The 21895-nt window shown below is 38.8% G+C and overlaps 2 protein-coding genes across 7 annotated transcripts in view; one reads left to right on the top strand and one right to left on the bottom strand.

The window, feature by feature from the left end:
- LOC147146089 (uncharacterized) overlaps positions 1 to 17277 on the top strand; it is a 31442-nt gene extending 14165 nt beyond the window's left edge. For 2 of the 6 annotated variants that reach the window (XR_015087029.1, XR_015087027.1), the window contains 3 exons: positions 5144 to 5209; positions 12298 to 12372; positions 15470 to 17277. Coding sequence is in view for 1 of the 6 variants with exons in the window: in XM_086032394.1 (XP_085888520.1) it covers positions 12298 to 12372; positions 15470 to 15720 (326 nt within the window). In the remaining 5 variants the exon portion in view is untranslated. Of the gene's footprint in view, positions 1 to 2710; positions 3649 to 5143; positions 5210 to 6699; positions 6804 to 12297; positions 12373 to 15469 lie in introns of those variants that run through there. The other 4 variants (XR_015087028.1, XR_015087032.1, XR_015087031.1 and 1 more) reach the window with 4 other exon arrangements.
- On the bottom strand, positions 200 to 21333 carry dkk2 (dickkopf WNT signaling pathway inhibitor 2). Its single transcript, XM_086032393.1, has 4 exons — positions 20842 to 21333; positions 6698 to 6851; positions 5111 to 5245; positions 200 to 3582 (listed from the first exon to the last, which is right to left on the bottom strand). The coding sequence occupies exons 1-4, from the start codon at positions 21064 to 21066 to the stop codon at positions 3332 to 3334; spliced, it is 765 nt and encodes a 254-aa protein (XP_085888519.1). The 5' UTR covers positions 21067 to 21333; the 3' UTR covers positions 200 to 3331.
- Between the last annotated feature and the right edge of the window lie 562 nt (positions 21334 to 21895).

Raw genomic sequence — 21895 nt, 5'->3', positions numbered from 1 at the left:
TCAGATGTTAACTTTTCCTATACATGGAGATGATACTTGCTGGCTGCATATCCTTGTTGACTGGGCCTGCCTGTAACATGGAACATGGTCTAACGAATATGGTCTCATTTTGTCATACTCCAACTGCTAAAAAAAATTGATTGAGCTTTGTAGTGTCAGTAATGTCCACTGCAGTGCAAAGTAATACTCAGTCCATTAATACAAAATACATTCTTTAATTTGTTCATCATTGTAAATATGCAAAACAAATCAATAGAAATTATTCACAAAACAATATTTAGTTGGATATAAATCTTAACATCATATACATACCATTTACACAATGTATTTGTGTTGCAGTAACTTTCTTTGTGATGCATATTTCATCAAAAATCTACTACTGTATGGCTAACATTTGGTCCCTTCACTCTTCTCACCTAGATTGTTTGGCTGTACTATTAAGGCATTAAATCTCATTATATGTACATGATATACACTGTTTCTTAAATATGTCATTGTCGCCTCTGTTCTATTCACAATATAAGATCCTATCTATATTTTGAAATGGTTAAGGAGATAAGATAGTATGTGGACTCCAGCTTTCAAAAATAGACACGTCAAGGTGATGAAACACACTGACACACACTTTTGCAGTCATTCTAATCAATCATCTGGCATAATTTGACCCAGTTGGCTTCGAAAACATTACCCGTCGTATCCATCAATAAGCAGGAAAGCAGAACGAGAGAAGTACACACAACAGTCGTATTACATAAACATTTACAATAAATCCAAACAGTTGACAATTCCGAACATCCGGGCATTTCTCGATGCAACGCGCCTTAGTCGGTGAAAACATCCCACCGTATTGTATTGACTAGCATAAAAAGCTAGCAGAAAATCATGCCTGGATGCTGTTGGGGGTTGGCTAGTCCAACCATAACATGATGGAAACGAAATGATCATTCCATATATTACTGTGTGGATCCTGAACGTCGGATAAAGTGGGTGAATGGAGTGAAGAGAGTGGAACTGGACAGTTTGCAATGGAAGCAAACCAAGACCGCAGTGCTTTGTAGTGAGCACTTAGGTGGTAACAGTCATTCTCGAGTGTGATAAAATGTACTGTTTTCTTTCTTACATATATTAGGCTTTAACCAGCGTGCATCATTATCTATATAAATGTAGTTAAAAAAAAAAAAATCACAAATCAAATGAGAACAACCCAAAGTTCAATGTTTTCACCGACTTGACCGCCATCTTGATTTTTTTTTTTATGTCATTTTGATGTAAACCTGTCAATAGATGGAATACTCATGGCTAATAGATGACTTGTGTCTTTTTTTTTGGTGACGTCTCCACATTTGTATCGTGGAATTCCTTCACAAGTATATTTATTGTCGCTTAGCTGAAATACCAATGAAAGAAACAAATGGAGAATTGTAATGATGGTTATTGTATCACAGCGTCTAATAGTAATGCACAGACACCATGCACATATTCCCAAGAGAGTTTAGGATTATTGTAGTGATGAAATGTGGCTGTTCCTGACCCGTTTTACTGCTTACTCACTACATCTCAGCTTGGTTCAATGAATATTATCTGCGTGTGACATGGAAATAGTGGCGCAGAAACTACGGAGTAATAGTCAACAGTAGTAGGCTATTCGATACTGCTGGTATTTGTTGTCATTCCTGTGTTTACTTCTTGGAATACATCTGAGAAGAGAATGAGGGTGGCAAGGAAATGAAAGCGCTGCAGTGGAGTGGAGACTGTGGTATGAAATACTGCAGCGTCCAAAGCTAAGGCACACAGCAGGGTAGGCTAACATTAGCATATGTGTTTAATTTAGTCATGCAAAGCCATTAGCGGTGATACAGTTTACAGTTATAATGGATAAGCCCTGATCACATTTCCGGCGGTATTGTAGTAGCGTAGGCCAAATGGTAGCATTGTGGTTGTTAGCATATCACAGAACTGTAAAACCTATTCCATCTTAGTGTTTTATTTACATACATACACATTTAATATTTCTTAAGAAAACGGTGATTCTATGGCTCAAAATTTTGACGTGATAGAAAAAAACAGAGCTCAGTTTTGGATTCCGTGCCCAAACATTTGTTGAAAACAGCTGTCAGACCTAACTCAACAAACAAACTGTGTTCCCCAATCTTAATCATTATAACTGTATGTAGCCTCAGTATTACTCAGAGCTGGGCATATTTCTACAAATTGAGCGCCCGTTATTCGTCATCTGTCTGCAGGATACCCTTCCGTCGTCAGTCATTCGCGTTTTTCCCGGGGGTAAAAAAAATTGTATATACTACAGGCCGGTCCGCCTCTAATATTAAACGGGCGTCCGTCGGCGATTCTGACTAAACTTTCAGTAGCAGCTGGTATCCTGTTAACATGTTTTTTTAAAATTATCCTTAACCAGAGCTGGGCGCTCCGCCTATATGAGCGACCGCCCCGTCTATCCGTCACTGACGGACGCCCGTTTTGCTGACGGTTGCCGAATGACGGGAACATGTTTTGAATAGATGGAAGGCCCTTTATTTAGTCCGCCATTCCTCAGGAGTCCATCATAAGTCTTATTTTTCGCGGTGAGGCTTCGATGGCCTAGTGAATGTTTAGTCTGAATCGCTGACGGACGCTCATCTAAAATTAGAAGTGGACCGGCCTATAATATATAATATTTTCCTACACCCGAAAAGAAGGCGAATGACGGACGATGGAAGGGTACCCACGCTGCAGACGGATGATGAATAATGAATGGATGCTCAATTTGTAGTAAAATGCCCAGCTCCGATCCTAACGATAGTATTTAGTGTGTGTGTTGAGGTAAGAGTGGTAATCTGTCTTCCAGTTTTCCACAATGGCACACAAACGGAGAGGGATGAAGATTCAAATAATAGGAGAAAATACGATCGGCCACTATAATGCTGATAGGACATTTTCATACCTTGCCTACCTGACATCACTGGTATTCTCTTCTGCTAAAAACTCAATATTTTCGAAACGGTTGCAGTTAGCTAACTCTCAGCGACTGGCATACAGCTTTTACATAATAGTCATAATGGAAAAGCTCTCGCATGGTAATAACAGGAGGACTTTAGAGCAAATGGACTTTGCAGCATGTTAAGGAATGCACTGGGCGGTCATATTAACAATAATAATGCAGCTTCTGCGTGAATGTCTCCGCCTGGAGTCCCTCCATCGCTGAATGTCATCAACGTAAAAATAACACCCACGCGGTGTCTTTTTACTCCATCCCTATATGTAAGAAAAAAGAAAACTACGTTCCCTGGGCTGATTGGATTGCCCACTGATGGTGTTGCCTCCTCCTCCTCCCTCAAATCTTCTGGCACATGTGCAGTCTGGACTTGGACGACGAGGTGGCATCTTTCCACACCTTGCACGAGAGGCCCTTGGCGCAGTCGCAGCGCTGGAAGATCTCCAGGCTGTGCGAGCCTTTTTTCCTCTGCTTGGTGCACACCTCGCCCAGTCGCAGCACCGGCTTGCAGATTTTGGTCCAGAAGTGGCGGGCGCAGCAGTAGCCCTCAGAGCAGTCGGACGTACGCAAGCATGGGTCACCCTCATGACCTGAAAGAAAACATGACACTGTGTGAATGGTACACCAGTATTATGTCCTGAAAAATGGGCAGCACGGTAAGTTTGGTGGTTAGCACATTTGTATTTGAGAGTTCCTGGGTTTGAGATTGCCTATTTTCCCAGTGCTTTCCCGTGTGGTTTCTTCAGGTACTTCGGCTTCCTCCCACATTCCAAAAACATGCATGTTAGGTTCACTAAAGACTCTTAAATTAGGGGTGGGCAATTAATTTTACAAAGGGGCCACATGAGGAACTGGAACGCTTGCCGAGGGCCACGTCAACATTCTAACCTCAACTTTGTCTAAATTCTTTTTAATGTGTTTCGAAAAAGTGTCTTCTTTCAGTTTCTACAAAAACAACAGGGACCTCACAGCGTTCTCTGCTCGGAACCTACTTATATGAACGGCCATTCAAATTACATTTTTACATTTTAAAAATAACAGTTTTGTGCACATACCACCAACTCATATTAGCCATTTTTAGTCAGGACTCCCAAATACAAAACTGTAGATACACTAAGTGGTAAGTTTAATGTTATTGACAGTGATGTTTAACGATACATATGGTGATGACTAACTGTATAATCCACCCAATACGTAGTGTATGAAACTGTAGATTCGTGTACAGTATTATCCAGAGGTGGACATTCCAAGGGGGTGGGGTCGGGGGTTAGAGACTGACGGACCTTTGATGGACTAACTGCCGAACTTAACGAACTGACGATTACAATTCGGTTCATCACGAAAAATGACGGCCTGACCAATGATGGACGGGAACCCTGGCCGCTGACGGATGAATGATGGACCAGCGAAATTTAGAAAAACGCCTACCTCTGGTACTATCAGAAACCAACAGGAAATAAGAACATTTTTTGACACCGCAGCATACACAATATTTATTTAAAAATAAATATAAAAAATAAACAGGATTGTACTGAAAAAAAAAAAATACTAGCACTGACAACTTAGCACATGGTTGCGGGTATTGAAGTTTATCACTGCTTCGCGGACAGACGCTTAGATTAATGTTTAAAATGTAGTGAGATGAACACAAAGTAGAGGCTGAGATGGGCGAGTTATTTTTTGTTGTTGTTCAGTTAAACTCATTCTGTGGTGTCGTTTTTTTTTTTGTCCGCCTGAACGTTTTAATGACCTCCACTAATCAGTGTACAAACAACACGAGGGGGCAGAGGAAAGTGGGGCAGGTATGGTTTCAAGTACGCAAGCTAGACTTCGGGCTAAAATACGAGGAGCGAGGCAGTTGTCAACGTAGTTTGGGACTTTGCATGGCAGGTAACATGAGCCCTATAATTTTCTTCTTTTTTTTTCCACACAATACAAAAATGTAACAGCACTATTTTGACTGAGGTTTTGTCACTTGGATAAGAATTCTGATATGATTGTGATGGTATGGTCTTGTTGTTGGTGTTAGGATTATGATGGTGTCTTTGGAAAAAGAAAAAAACATTATCCTTGAAAGCAGTCCCTGGACTTTCTGGAATTTCAAAGATGTCTTCCTACCTTTAAGAGAATGCTTGACTTGTGTTTTCCCAGTGCTTTTCCGCCAGCCGTGGTCTTTGCCGGAGAACTTGTTGTGTTCGTCCAAGGCGGAGATGTGAGGTGAGATCACGCTGTCAGATATCGCCATGCAAATATCTGAAAATTTGCCAAGAGGAGAGGAGTTTAGCAGATCACCTACTGCGATCCCATTATATTATATTTTTTAATACAAAATACTACTTTTATGTTGAATAAATAAGACCTGTAAATGTTTGTTTGCACAATGCGCAGGGTCAGTCTTGTCAGTAGGGCTGGACGATTATAGAAAAAATAATAATCACGATTATTTTGATTGAGATTGAAATCACAAGTAATAAAACGATTATTCATTTATTTCGAAACTTAATATTTATTCAACTACTACAAGTACAAAAATTACCGTGTAAATATTTGATGCCTTGCATCTTTGCGCGCATTTAAACCGTGATCAAGCATCTCCTTGATTATTTTATCATATTTATTTTATACGATTTTATTGTTCTGTCTCTATTTTCAAGTCTTGGGCCTTACTGGGTTAACCTGGGACCTCGGGTTTCGTATTTCGTGCCATATTACGTGAAAATTTGTGTTGATTAAAAAAAAAAAAAGTTCTTCAGATCTTTGTATCCTTGAATTCTGAGGAAAGTCAAATTCTTTCAATGTTTGAAAACTCAACTTTAAATACAACATGAAAAGGACAACGAGAAAATAAATGATTAAGAAAGTAAAGAATATACAAAAATAATTCAATTAAAAAACAATAGATACAAACAATTACCGGCTGTTCCTGCACGCTAGCCTCTCTGCAGCAGTGTGGTGCCGTGCATGCATGGAGTATGCACTTAAAATGAGCTAAGAAGAAAGTTGCGATTGAACTCTTTTAATATAACTCGCTTTTCACAAATTACAAAGAATTTGTGTCTTTAAGTACTGTTATGTTACGTGTGTACGTGTTTCTACAGCGTTTGTGTTTGAATATTCGTTATTTGAAGGAATATCCCTCCCGAAGTTGATGCTAATTTCCCGTTAGCTTGTCAGTTAGATTTTACGCTAACTTTAGCATAAGTGTTAGCGATGTTTTAAAAACGAAGAATGCGTTACACTTGAATATACAATGTGTGTAATTCTTTTTGCTGAGTTTTACAGTAAATTCCAACTGTCATTAAACAGCTTGACGCACGCTCAGGGACTGCTGAATCACATACGGTACACGCTTGCCTCATGAACAACATGGTGCATTCAGGTTACTTTCAGAAAGCCGGGAACTTGCAAATGCACGACACCGTTCCGCAATTAAATAGTTTCTCTTCAATTATAAGATTTTAAAGATCGAGAGAAGCCAAAATCAAAATCACGATTAAATCACGATTGAATTTTGATAATAATTCCAGCCCTAACTCTCAGTAGTTAGTCAGGGCATTATTTCAATTCTAATAATGCTAAATTTAAAAAATGGTCTCTATATCGCAGATTGTTGATGGGTTTGTAACTTAGTCCCAGTGATAAACAGTTTTTCACTGTACTGATATTTGCTTTTAAGCATGCATCGATACTGTGTTTTTGACATACAGTTATGGCAGCGGTTGCCGGGGCAGCACATGGCGTCTCTGTGGCAGCGCTTCTTTCTCCTGCGGCAGGCGAGGCAGCGCGAGGGCGCTTGCTGGGGGCTGTGACAGTAACTTCCCACGCTGCACTCCTTGTCATTGCTGCACGGATACACCTGCTGAGGAAACACATCAATTCAATTTAAATTCATTTGACCTGTTTTGCTGGTATAATAATAGCATAAAAAAGGAAATGCATTTTTCCATTCATGTGGTAGGCTTGAACTGCTTCTTTGGTTAAGCAAAGCAGGTCAGGCATGGAACACTATCCAGTTACACTTAATGATTCCAAAAATGATTTATTTAATATAGCTGGGCATTTTACTACAAATTGAGCGTCCGTTATTCGTCATCCGTCTGCAGCGTGGGTACCCTTCCGTCATTCGCCTTTTTTTCCGGGGGTAAAAAAAATTGTATATGCTATAGGCCAGTCCGACTCTAATTTTAAACTGATGTCCGTCGACGATTCCGACTTTATTTTTCTCACCGCCCCTTTTGTTATTTTTAGGTGCTCCAGACAATTGGAGCAATTAGATTTCCAACTCTTTCTCCAAGCATTCTTAAGTGCTTAATGAGCCCTGCAGACGTACCTCAGGGGTAATTACCCCACTAATCATACTTCTTTAGAGTCCATTTAGTCGTGTTTGTGTGGTTTGTCCTAAGATCGCTATGTTTTTACAGCATTTTTCTCTTGTTGTGCCAATGTGTGTCAGTGTGTTGTTTTGGTCTGCTTCTCTATGTTGTTGACAAGTGAAAAGAATGTGTTTTGACTTTTGAGTATATGGAATTGGGTAAAAGAGTAGGACCTGACCGATATGGATTATTTGAAGCCGGTTCCGTTATTTGGCAGGATAAAATTCTGATAACCGATTAATGAGACAATTAATATAAATAAATAAATACATTTAAACAGCTTTTTTTATTTCAACAACATAGATATAAATAACAGGCAGAACATGTCACTGTTTACAATACTTTGTCCTTTAGAATTTGTGTAACTTTACAACAGAGAGCAAAATTGGCAGATTTTTATTTATTTTTTGTCAATTTCTCTTTGGGGGGGGGGGTTGTATGTCATTATCTTTGTCTTATGCCGTGTTAATGTGTGAACTGAAAAAAAAGGTAGAAAAAAATTGGGGTGAAACGTCAAGTTGATTCTGGCCGATTTGAAAGAGCCGATATCGACCAATTAATCGGTCAGGCCCTTGTATAGAGTTATCTTTTTGGTTCAGGAGGAGAGATGCGCAGATTACGATTTGAGAACTCAGCCATCTCAGCCTTTGGTGGAGGTCAGTGCTGCCTGGCATGTTGTTGTATACGCTGAACCAAAGGTGTGCAGCTCTCAATTTGGACTCGCCTGTATATTGTAAAATCCCATTGAAAATGCGTACTTAAAAATCTGTCATATAGCGAGACTGCGAAAGATGAACCACCAAATAGTCGGCGTAATACTGCACCCTACTTTAGAAGTAACTCTGAGTTTGAGGCTTTCACTGGATGTGGCATCTTGATGTAATTTCTTACACGTGTAAGCGCTGTTGCCGTGGGACTCGAGGGCGAAGCAGAGCAGTTGGACATGAAGCGTGTCACAAATCAAATTTGGAGAAGTGAATTACTGTGCCCAAAACGTGACTAACAGTAGCGCCCATCTCCGGATCGGATTGGTCAAGCGTTTCCGCAGCTGCAACATCTTTATATTCTGGGCCGATGTACCGTGATGGAAAGTGCAAATACTTTGTTCATGTGTTTTTGTTTTTTTTTTACTTAAAGTATTTCTTTTTCTGACATCTTTTTGCTTTTACTTCCTATATTTGAAAACAGATGTGTACTTTGTAGTCCTTCCTTCATCAAAATAGGTTTGTTACCTTTTTTTTTTATCTCCGAAAGATTGATATCTTGGCTGATATCTCATGGTGCTGTAAAGCTGATGAAACGGACAGCAGCGACACAGAGGCACGTGAATCAGGGAACATTAAATACAAAGACACAAAAGATTCACAGAACCGTCATACACTATACATGTCCTTGTGTAAGAAAATTTACATTCTCAGCAACAAGAATGATGACGCGAATGCCAAATCTTGTCCCAGTCTAAAAATCACCAGATTGCGGCGTAATAAATTCTCCCTCTAATCTGAAAAAAAAAAGTAACGGGTATTATTTCAGTTATTATAATTTTTTGTTACTCAGATCAACATTACTAAAGCCATGAGAACTCATTGTTTTGATAGCATAAAAGTCAAGTCGACGCAAGCTAGGTCATGGTTTAAAAAAACAAAAAAAAACAGCAGCACGTAAAATACGAGCAGCCGCGGATACGACTTTTTAGATTCCTCGATCTTAAAACGACGAGTGGCCGACACGTTGGACAGTGGCTTCTCAGAGATCCAGCGTAGCTCACCATGCTATCATTCTTATGATAAATAAACATGGAAACAAACAGAATAATTTCCACCGTGGGGTCGACACGATGCCACATGTTTAATTCAGTCTACCAGTTATTCAGATTTCCACACGCTGGAAGTCATTAAGTTAATTTGTGACATTGAACACATGGAGGCAATGATAGCAAGGAAACAAAGGGTGTTAAATTGAGCCTTCATCCATCACTGAGTCCAGGAGAAGGAGAATAGCATTGATACTTCAAAACATATTATTCTTGTCCTCATTTTTACACTCTTACGGCTACTAAAATGTGTAGCAGTTTTTGTTTCAGTATTTCATAGCAGCACAATATGGAGCCTTATTTATGACATTCATTTTGTCACATAAAACAAGCCTCCAAATTAAAAGACAACATTTCACCACTTCTTTGATGGGTTACTCACAGAATGCAATGTTTTTTCATCGTACTTTTCAATAGTGGTTTAATGTCAAATAAAATACATGATAAAAATACATCAATGGGTCATTAAATAACTGAAAGCATCATTAAATGAAAAAGTTATTGAATGAGTAAAACATAAAAACACTGTCAAATAACTAAAAGCATCATTAAATGGATAAGTCATATAAGTGGTTAAATGTCTAAAAATAAAATGTCATTAATAAACTAGAATAACATATGTGTGAAGGCCTTCGCCTTCACACAATAAAAAAGTCTCGAAAAATGCCATCAAATGAAAAACAAAAATAAATAGATATGTTATTAAATGACTAAAAATACTATTAAATAAAATGTAATTACAAAACTCATATTATCGTTAAATGAAATGTAGTGAAAAAATAAAAACTACAAATTACATCCTGGAATCTAAATGGTCAATCGAAAACATTTATGTGGAGGACCAAAACTGCCAATATAAAAAAATAAATAAAAGTGAAAATAAAAACAAATGTAAAAAAATATAATTGAAATAAATAAAATAAAATATAACTAAATTGATATTTAACTATTTATATATATATATTTTTTTTATTTCCACATTTATTTTGCTACTTAGTTTTTATTTTTAAAACTTTTTTATTTTTTTTATTTATTTTTACTTTTATTTTGTATGATATATACAGTATATATATTGTTCTTAATTCTATATATATTTTAAAAAAATATTTCCATTATATTTTTTATTTTCACTTATTCATTTATTTATTTTTTATTTTTGGCAGTTTCAGCGGAGCCGCAAACCCGTCCGCGCAGGCTTCCGCGATCGAATCTATATTTATGTGGTGTTAACCTACTAGACACAAGACTTCTCGCTATGGCTTGCTAGCAGGCCAAGCATACAAAGTTGATTTCTGCACTGAAATGTGGATCAACCGAATAGTTCAACCAAAGACAAATTTAAGTCCGCCCCCTCATTTGAATAACATTTCCTTCTACATTTCAGAACCAAAACTGCCACAATCAAAAATAAATAAAAGTGAATATAAAAAATATATAATTGAAAAAATAATAATAATAATAATATATGGAAATAGGACCCCAAAAAAAGTAAAAAAATAAGTAGTAAAAAAAAAAAAGATTCCAATTAAATGTGGAAATAAATGTTAAATATAGAAATACAATTAAATATCCATCTATTTATAGTTTGGTTTATTTTTTCAATCATATTTGTTTTTGTTTTCACTTTTATTTACTTTAGATTTTGGCAGTTTTGGTCCTCTATACATTTGTACCACTTGATACCATTTATTCATATTTAGTTTATCTATTTAAATGCCTTTGTGTTTAGTTCTGGCGCAAACAAGCCTCCATATGTGATAACATCATGAGAATATTATTTCACGTAGTGTCCAAATGGATTTCATGTCATTAATTCAATTGTCATTTTTATTATGACTGAGTTTCTTCACCGCCCCAGAGACAAATGACAAATGATAATGCTAATAAGACAAAGCATTTTAAAGCAACCACAGTATTCCAGGGAATTTGACTGGAATGTAATTTAGTGCAAGTGAAAACAAAGCCAGACCCGGCCAGCCACGACATAAAATTAATTTGGGAACGACAACTGTCACATGGTAACAAATAAGATTTTTTCCTTTACACCACAACTAGCTGTTTGCAAAAGCTCTTTTTGAACTGCAAACAGTTTCTGAAAACACTAAGGCGACAATGTAACAGTGGCAATTTTCATTAACATTTCCATTTAAGCACTGAAAACAGAAAACAAAAAATGGCAGCGCAAGTGACGTGTTCGCCACAACACCTCAACAGCAACACACAGCAATACAACCAAATAATCCATTTACAATATCCTAAACATAATACCCAACAATGTGTTTGTGTTTGTGAAGTTTTCCACAACACCTGGCACAAATGGGCTGCTAGCTAGCTTCAGGCTTAAGCTAATTGCACTAATGTCAATACATGCATTTTAGTGACAGTTAAGTCGTGAACATGGAGGGATTTGGGATGGTGCGGGGAGTGCCTAAACATGGCACACCAGTTCCTGTCCCCTCACACACAAACACAGGCGCACACAAAAAACAATTGTACAAATGCGTTATATTTTTGGCAGTTCCTCAAGAGAAAGATAAAAATGTTAAGGGTAGCACTAGTTATGTGGTTAATACGCTAACATATTTTTGCCGTTAAATGTTCTTAACGTGGTACTATTTTGTCAAAATGATTATTTTTTAGAAGCTCGAGACAATACAATAATTTAGCTGTTAGTGAAAGCATGCTACTGAACACCAATTGATGGGCTAGCCAAATGTATTTCTTTCGAATGAAAAAAATATATGAGGGCAAGCAAGTCTATGAAACCATATGCTGTATTTGTATATGTACAGTATGTATGTATATGCTGCAGCTGTGTATGCTATAAGCTAAATATTAGCTTGATATGTGCTTTTATGTGTTGAACTTGTTTACGTATATTTCAGGTGCTGGAATCATAAATCTTAAAATCGATCCATTTTCTCATGGTCCGTGCTTAATGGGATGTAGCTCAAAACAGCCGTGCAACTTCCAATCGGTTTCATTCTCGAGAGTCACATGGTCATGGTGGTTACAAAAATGTCCGAGTTCTTTTTGACATGAATATGAAGACAAATCGATGGCTCCCAGCTGCTATTAATACTTCATACAGCGCTACGTACGTTTTATCTGTCTCTCAGGCTCGCATCCATGTCGTAGGTGTGGAAGAAAAATGGGCCTCACTTCTTCCATCACAGCCAAGTCTTTGAAATGTGGTGAGTCAAGCCATCCCCCTCGCCCCCTCCCTCTTTCCATCTGATTACCTCACCTTATCTGGCGGTATTTTAAAATGCCTCATTCGCTACTTCTGAGGGACGTGTGGCTTTAATTCGGATACGTCTCGTCTCTGTTGTCGCTCCCTTATTTTTGCTCCACACATAAAAGCATAAGCCTTAGATGATCCCGCGCAGGAAATGGCCCCCGAGAGCTATTTTACTCCGCGGCCACTCTCGGCATGCCGGCCTAGGCGATAAGGATGGAGACAGACGCAGCGCCATGAGGGAAGCAACCCCACCTCCCCCCATCAAACACCCTTCGACTCATGCTGCGGGGTCAACAATCTCTAAAAAGCAGCGTTGTGGAACCCTTATTTACAAGCAAAACACTGTTCCGCTGTACAGCTCATGTCAATGGAACTTTGTGTAAAGAAAAAAAAAAAGAATTAGGACATTGATGCCAACTTTTTACACCGTCACCTATCAATCCATCTGTTATCCAAACTGCGTATCCTCTTGTTTTCAAAAAGAAACAAATTTAACTACCTTGACATTTGAGTGGAAATTTTGAGTAACTTTTATCAAATGCTGAAACACACACAGTTTTCCCCAAAGAACTTGTTTCGACAAATATTGCCAAGTCAAATTGAGCCGCTGAGAACTAGAGGGGACTAACTTAATTTTGGTCATTTTGCGGGAGGGTGATTTAAAGTTTTATGGCGGGTTATATCTTGGTGATTTGCTAATGATTATTACTTGTTCTGTATGCAGTATTTGTTTTTACAGCTATTGTGGTTTTCCAAGATTTTATTTCATTACAAACATCCATCAAATCTACCAAAACTTCATGAAAGATGATAAATAACATTCACTTATACTAATGCGCAAGAAACCAGTTTGAATCATTAAATTGGATTTCATTTAAAAGACGTAAGTGTGTCAAATTGAACTGAATTCAATATTTCCACTTTAACGAATATCTACACACGTCATTGTCATTTATTGGAGATGAATACAGTAGATACAATGTAAACTCTGAAGAAAATTTCACATTTACAGTAATGACAAGCTCGTTCATATCAAATCGGAATCCCACTGAAAGAAATCGAATTGAATCGTTCCTCTTTAAAATTAACGGACATTGAATTCTATCGTATCCCATGTATCAAGAGACGTATTGAATTGTCTTTTATTGGAGAGCTGCACACCCCTAACTAGCACCCAAGCTGAAGCTCACCATACTTTCTGAATCTTCTGCCAATCTCTGAACCTCAATTTCTGGGATATTTTTGCGGGAGGTGAAGCATGGTTTCATGGGCGCGGCCATCTTGGAAATAGGGGTCAATGATGGCCCATTTTCTTTATTGCAGAAATCAAGCATTTGCTATGCCTTATACTCGTTTTTATCTGTTCCTATTTGGGTAAGGACTGAATTGAGAAAGATAGCTTTTGGCTTTTGCTGTTCTTGCGGCATGGAATGACTAATTGACTAATTGCACTGATGAATCAGGAAAATTGCTGAGTGCAATAAATGACCGCACCCAGGATGTCAAAATTGGAACGAAACCTTGATTGAGGTCTTATCTTTATTCATTTGTCCATTTAACTGCAGAAGGCCAACAATGGAGTTGGCTTGTTCTACTTCTCAGTGGCCCAATTTTCCTGTTCTATTGGCAGATCATTTTGTCTAAATTAAGTAATCGATTCCTCATCATATGATAAATTAAGATAGTGTAAATGTGAATAAAATAAACCTATAGTGTAATTAAATACCTGGTGATAAACAAACTAATCTCACTGAACATTTTTTTTCATTAAATTGCAGAGCTGGTTGGTCAGTTTTAGTAATGCCACTGTTTAATCGACATAATTACGCAATGCGTTCTCAAACTGTGTTCCGGCCCGGAGACCCCGGCAAGTCCTAGCATCCTCATAATTGTCAATAAATTATTGTATTTAATCATATTGTTGCTGTCCTGTGAAAAGCACTTCCCGGTAAGTCTTTTTTTTTTTTTCACCTTTTTTTTTTTTTTTTTTTTTTTTTTACGTTAATGGGGTTTCCGTGTTAAAGATATTCCGTTAACGTGAACATTTAAAAAAATGCCAAAACTGGACATACTTGTTTTTCACAGGACAGCTCAGACATAAAAAAATAAATAAATAAATAAATGAATAATACCAAATAAAAAATAAAAACATAGTAAACCAAATAATTCCTCCCACCTTTGGGCAAACTTCTGGTAGGATTGTGACATATTACACAATCCATTTCTTAATGAATACAATTGTAGGCTTTTTTTTGTTTTCTTCTCGAACAAAAGGCATGTTACAGGAATAGTCCACCCCCGCCAACACCCCCCCCCCCCCCCCCAATCCCCTCCACGTACTCTTACACGATCATCTCCATCTTGGTGGGTGAAGTTTAGGTTCTTTTTCAGAACTAGAACCTGATTTGCTCTCAGGATCAGAAAAACATTTGTGACAGCAACACTCTTGCCCATTCTTGATTATTTGGGCATGCTTTATTGAGAGTGTCGGCCAATTTTCTCCATATTAGGGAAAAACTAGTTCTGAGATTTTGGAAAAAGGAGCCGTACTTGGTCTTACAAGAAATGACGTTCGTACACCACAAATTCTGCGCAGCAACAAACGTGTGACATACACAGGAACAATAATATGGTCTATAAGGCACATTAAAGTTCTGCCCTAGCAACAAGTGACACATGACATGAGCCAGAATAGGAATCCTACTTGATTAAAAGGAAAAGATAAAAAGTGATTCCCCTGTCTGTGCACTTCAGGGTTTATACAAGTGGATGACAAAATAATTGGTTGCAGAGGCCTTGCAGAGTCAAATAAAAAGAACCTCATCAAGTAAACAAACAGCAAACAAAAGACAGCAGATATCAAATAAACCGAGGATGAATCAGTCCGACAAAATCCCAGGCCGTCATATGCCAACTCTGGCGCCCTTTATCAGTCCAAACACGTCTGTGAACTTTGGAACGACGTCTTTTAGAGGAAACAAGACATCCTGACTTGTTACACTTACAGACAATGTCTTTAAATCACTGCGGGTCTCCTCTGTCATTAACAGGTCCAATTACGGCGAATGAGGTCACCGCAGGAGGCCCCCTAATAGGTCCGAGCTGGGGGCCCTGCTGGTACCCGAGGGTGCAGCAGACTGGAAAGGCCACCGGACGGGAGGCCGACTGCGGCGCTAACAAGCTGACACACCTCCGCCTGACTTTCTCAGCTCATTATGAACGTTTCACAGCCAGCTCAGGGGCGAAATGGGGTGGGCCGGGAGGACTTTTAAATGCGGAGCCCATCGCAGATCGCAAATAAAGCGACTGGTTGAGGCTCATACAGCGACGAAGTGCCACTCACCAGTAAAAAATGGATTTTATTTGAAGGGTCGATACAATTAGCAAAGACAAAATAGTCTTCAATACCTATAGCGTACCGGACATAAGTTACTTTATCCAGCCGAATGTACGGTTAGTTTGTATATCACAAGTCTTTCAGTCTTTGCGATGACATGATGAAACCAACAACCGATAGTTGAGCTCTAACAAAACAGGAAACTTTACCATCACAAGAGCGACATGAACAAAGGGTAAACACCGACAAAACAAAAAAGAGGGGTTGAATAGTTTTCCTGATGTTTGCGTGGGTTTTTAACAGCTCCAGTCCTCAAGGGCCACTTTCCTGACTGTTTTCCATCTGTCCCTGCTGCAACAAACCTGATTCAAATGATCAACTCATCAGCAAGGCCTGAAAAAGCTTGATAACGGATCATGATCTTTTGAATCAGGTGTGTTGCAGCAGGGCCAGATGGAAAACAGGCAGGACTCTGCCCTTGAGGACTGAGTTTGGACAACCCTGCTGTAAAGGTCTTCACTCTACTCATCTTCTATGATGCTTTCTGAAATGTATATGTTGGGTTCATTGAGGAATAGATTGGTAATCGCCTTTAGTGTTTTTAAAAAAGACTCCAAGTTGTCTTCAATTTTTACAAAGAATGAGGTATTAAAGACGATGTGGTAATGTTGTAACATTCAAGATCGGTCTTGGTCTTGAGATGGGTCTCGACCGTCCCATTTTGAAGGTCTTGGTCTTGTCCCGGTCTCGACTCCCAAAAGTCTTGGGTTTTTTTTGAGGACCATTTCAAGTCTGCAGTGAAATTACATTTTTTGTAAACTTCAAAGACAGTTTTGCCCTGAATGAAGCTAAAATATATTTTTGTACCATGCAAGGACAATTTAGGATTTAACGAAAATGACACCGAAAGAAGCTGAGACCGAGAGTAGGCCAACACCGATATAAGCAGACTCTGCCTGGCTGGTCTTGGGGATTTACCGTCCAGACCGGTCAAAACCAGCACTGATTTTCTCTTATTCAACTTCACTTCTAAGTAACACCTGCAAATCTAATTTTGTCTTTCAGAGATGAATATTTCTGGGAAGAGGTTTTACTGTAATTCCACCTCCACCTTCACTTGGCTTTATTGAACAGACTGGCTGTATGCCACATCAATTAAATTGGCTATTTTTTTCCCTTCTCACTTTAACAAAGTTAAAGACACCGTGTTTTTGGCTGCGGAATGTGTTTAAAGGGAAAAAATAATTAAAGACGGAATGCTCTTTAACTGTTCATTCTTGTCATGATTTTAAAATGTGTTTTTTATGGTCTTGGTCTTGTCACGGTCGCTGCTCATTTCGGTGTTGGTCTACCCTCGGTCTTGCCCTCGACTCTCGCGAGTGAGTTTTGGACTCAGGCAAGTCTCGGCCTCTGATAGTGCGGTCGTGAGCACCATACTGTCTTTAAAGTGCACAAGAACATGTGTGTCATTTTCGTTAAACACTCAATTGTCCTTGCATGGTACAAAAATATATTTTAGCTTCATTCAGGGCAAAACTGTCTTTGATGCTTACAAAAAAATTTTTAATTTCATCGCCGACTTGAAATGGTCCTCAAAACCAGATGACGACGGATACATGGATGGTTACCGATGCCGTCAAGGTCTGTTAAATAAAAGGCAACAGCGCGTACACCAGTTGAAAGGCCTTTTTACCTCCTGATTTATTCTGCTTGTAACTGGCCTCTCTGTTACTGGAATCAGAGGGCCAGTCAAATGTTATTCAGTAGAAGCCACATAATGTGGCAGAGGCCGCAGCTTTACAAGTGTGGAAAACCTCCTGGCATTCATATACAGTACATACACACACTTACTCTACTGTTTGTGTCCATGTAAAAGCCTGCCATGAATTCCATTAGAGGCATAACTTGGACATGCCATGTTTTTACTGCCTCCAGACTGGTGGTCTACACACACACACGCACACGTATGGCTCCCCATATTATCAAAGTGGCCAAGGTGCAAGCAGACGTTCAAATTTGAGGTCTGGCAAGCTTCGGCTTGAGGTTTTTCGGTTCAGCTTTCGTATCATGGTTGGCTTAGGGCAGGATGTCAGCGCGCTCAGCACTTTGCACGCAGCCAGCTGCCAGTGAACATGTCACAAGGACCATGTTGAAAAGGACAAAATGCAGCAAAAAAAAAAGCTTGGAAAGCTCCTGCCACTAATGGGGTCAAACCTCTGCGAATGTCTCACAAAAAGGCCAAAGAACAAGCTAAAATGTATGCAGTTATTCATTTGCTGAACTGAATGGAAGTCTTCATTAGATTTTTTTTTTTTTTTTTTTAACCAAGTTATTACCCAAGGGCTATTTTTTTTTTTTTTTGAAAATTAACAAATGGGACAGGCATATGTGAGGACAACTCATTTGACAGATGAAGGTCCTTCTTGGGTCCAAAATGATGGCCGTGTGATGTACGGTAAGTTGAGCGTTTTTGTTGCTATGCTAATTGTCCTTTGCTGGACATGTCATGTACAGTAGTATGATATAAATATTTTATTCTTTGGGCCATTTTGATATAATGTAGTTAGCACTTTTTGGTTATGCTAACAGGGTCGATTTCATTGATTTATTGTGTATTGTACACATACAGCTAGGGTTGCCAACTCCTGGGAAAAAAAAAAAAGGGACACCTCGATAACAAAATATCGATATTCCGATCCAGAGTCCTCAATTTTAAGTATCGATCCTCAAGATAAAGTAGTGACATTTGCAATTAATTCATATATATATTTATTAATATATCATTTAGAAGGTTGTATTGTTATCCAATCAGAATTTCCATTATGTGTTGCCAAGGGCAATGATCTTTCTGCCTTGGCAGAAACTTCTTTGACTACTGAGCAAGACATGTCAAGTTGAGGCTCAAAATGAGCTCACCTTTAATCAGTTCAGCAGAACATTTTCACATATTTGTCCACTTACTCTTCATAAAAGGGAAAAATAAATAATAATAATTTATGGTTAGTGTAGTATATTGACTCCCTGTACAATAAAAACAATGCATATCTGTTTGAACTTGTAATAGATTTAAGGCTGTGTGTGTATTCTTTATCTGTTATTCATCAATTTATTACTTTTATTCATTATTAATCTATTTAACATACCTGTCAATCAATTGCACTTGTTTATTCCACCTCTAAATTATTATATGTTGTTTGTTCATACAATGTTGACATTCATTGCACATTCCCATATTAACCTTGATCGGAGGGTTAAAAAACAAATAATTCTTTACATGCCATATTGGTGGACAACAAATTTGTCATGCTGCTTTGTTGACTTCCGCTATCTACTTTGGCAAGCGATATTACCTTGACCAATAAGATAGGCGGATTCTGTATCGTCATACTCGTGTATGAATGTGTGTCAGCTCATTGGTCAGAGAGCACGGGAGGGCCTAGGACCGTTACCGTAAATTGTCATAGAAAGGGAACTGTTGTGTTGTTCATTAATTCCATCGACATTTTACAGATTATTTTTTACTCTGACAATATTACGGGACAAAGTGCATCCCTTTACAACTCAATACGTGCGTGCTTACGTTCCTAAATACGGGACGATTCCGTTTTTCAAGGGACGGTTGGCAACCCTACATACAGCTCTTCCTAAAAATGTTGTAGATGTCAAATTTAACTTAATGGATCAATTAATGTGTGCATTTGATGTGGTTTGCAAGTTAATATGTAGTTTTTTGCCCATTTTTTAAACTTTCAATAACTTACATACTGCTTTTCATTGTCCTATTAGTCAAATGTGTCACTTTAGCATTAAAAGAGCAGTGCTAAAAGTATGGATAAGGCTGTGCGTAAAATGATCTCGCCCCCACCCCACCTTTGGTAAGAATCCCCTAATCCTGGCAAGGATCATTTGAAGGACACTAAAAGCATAGACAAGCGTGTCGGGGCCCACTGGTCACTTTTTTTCCCCACTGGTCATATTTTTCCCTCACATTTGTGCTGCAGTTAATGATTTACTGCGGAGGTGAGCAGTGGCGTCACATCTGTAAGGCAATTAAGAGTTTATGAGAAGGGGTTTGGGGGGGGGGGATTCAATGAATAGCCAATAAGCATGCACATAAAGCAGACTTACTTTACATGGCGTACTGCTAACTTTAAGTTCCCAGGTTAAGTTCATAGTTCCCTGGTTTGTAAGTAGTTTGGCAGTACTATCTATATGGGAAGCACCACAAATGTTGTCTTTGGCCCAAGAAAGAGGATAGATTGTACAGAGCAAATGCATGGAATGCAGTACGCCAGGTCATGTGACTAACCCGGCAGCCGTACTATACATCAAATTGCCTCGTGATCACTTAGGCAGTTGTTTACACTCACTTGAAAAAGTGATCATGGGCAATGAGCTACATGCTGCTTCACCACCCAAAATTGGAAATTTTGAACGTGTTCAACTTTGAATTAAACTGCCACGGTGATATTTCCTTAAAATGTATGTTCCCACTGTACAAAGGAATATTAAAGACATACATTTACAGTCAGGTTTCTTTTTCTCAATATTGTGATGGTCTTTTTTTTTTTTTTTCAGATGTAGTTTTATTATGAAATTATTTGTATTTTTTTTTTGCTACATAAAGTTAATCTGATTGAATTTGTAATTTTACGTTAAGAAAGTCAGGTAAAAAAGGTAATATTTTCAAGAAAACCATTGAGAATAAAATTGAATGTTTTTCAAGACAAAAAATTAGGGGCAAACTAAAATATGTAATATACATCAAAGATGTTACTCTAAAACAGTTTAATTGATGCAAAATAGACGTAACAAGTATGCACAATCCAATACAAGATTAATACCAAACGCGGGGATGCACACCGTATCCCACCGAACATCATTCAGTCGCACCAGTTGACCACTTCCGTTGATTCTTTGCTAATATGAGGTACAGTACTGTACACCTGCACAATCCCAAGACATCCTACACAAATGCTGCCTTTTAGAGTCATACTACAGCGATGCATACTTATTGGTGTGTTAATAATAATGCCCCCTATCATTACGATGAACAAATCCAATCAAAGTGAAGATGCAAGATACCTGCGCAAAGATGTTGAACTTCTTGACGGCGCCTGCGTGCGCGGCAGCCGAACGGTTGGAGGCGGCCGTGGACGCCTGATCGTCCGCGGCCGCAGCATCTGCAAGGAGAACCGGCCTGATGTAGTTGGGTTTGGGGCGACCCTCCGGTGCGTGGCACCTCGCCGCCGTGGTGAAGAGGAGCAGCAGGAGCCATCGTTTATTCCAAGTGCGCCCCAGCAGCGTCATCCTTGCGCGCAAAACCGAAGAAAGCCAAGTAGATGTGCGCGGCCGAGTTTAGAGCCGATGTTGCGCTTTTTTCTTCCACGAGATCACACAGCAAAACTAAAGACCACCATTTCCGTGTTTGTTTGTTTTTTTTTTAATGGAAGTCCAGTCAAAGGAACTTAAGAGTCTCTATGGAGTTCAAGCAATAGTGGTCGGTCCTCTCCCACTCTGTGGTGTGAACTGAGTGAGTGTGAAGCATGCTTGCTGATCGTCTCTTTATAGCTTTAATGAGCGATCTTCCTCCGCCCCCATACACACAATGGCTGAAAGTGATCCGCGTGTGTGTGTGAGTATGTGCTATAGCTGTCTGGAGCCCCGCCGGCACCAGTAGCCCCGCTGGGAACAAACTATAAAAATAAAATAAATAATACATTATACACTGTGTATTTTAACTGAGCCCTTGACCCTCTTACATTTAGTGCTGCGCAGGAAATGGAAAAGTCAGGGTTAAGATCCTGCTAGGGCGTTTTGTGTGAGTAAGGATCCTTTCATTCCTCTTAATTATACTTTAATTGGCGGTTTGGAGGATGACTGGTGTAAAAGCAACTGTAAATGTATTAAGCATGTGCGCCAATTAATATTTGGACCAGCTTTGACTTCAATTCTAGAGTTTTTGTTAGATTTGTAAGAGAGAGGAGCAATGTTGCACAAAGCCGAGGCACGGAGCTGTATATGAGGTTTTCTGAGGAACACGGCAGCTGTTGATACGCTTATGTAAAACATTGACCTGCCTCGTGAGCATAAACGGACAATTGCTTTCGGTAACGGTGTTCCAAAAATAAAATGTGAT

The sequence above is a fragment of the Filicampus tigris genome, chromosome 6 (genome assembly GCF_054856515.1).
Source record: "Filicampus tigris isolate MCC_2025a chromosome 6, RoL_Ftig_1.0, whole genome shotgun sequence".
NCBI classification, from domain to species: domain Eukaryota; kingdom Metazoa; phylum Chordata; class Actinopteri; order Syngnathiformes; family Syngnathidae; genus Filicampus; species Filicampus tigris.
This window is presented reverse-complemented; position numbering and strand designations above follow the sequence as displayed.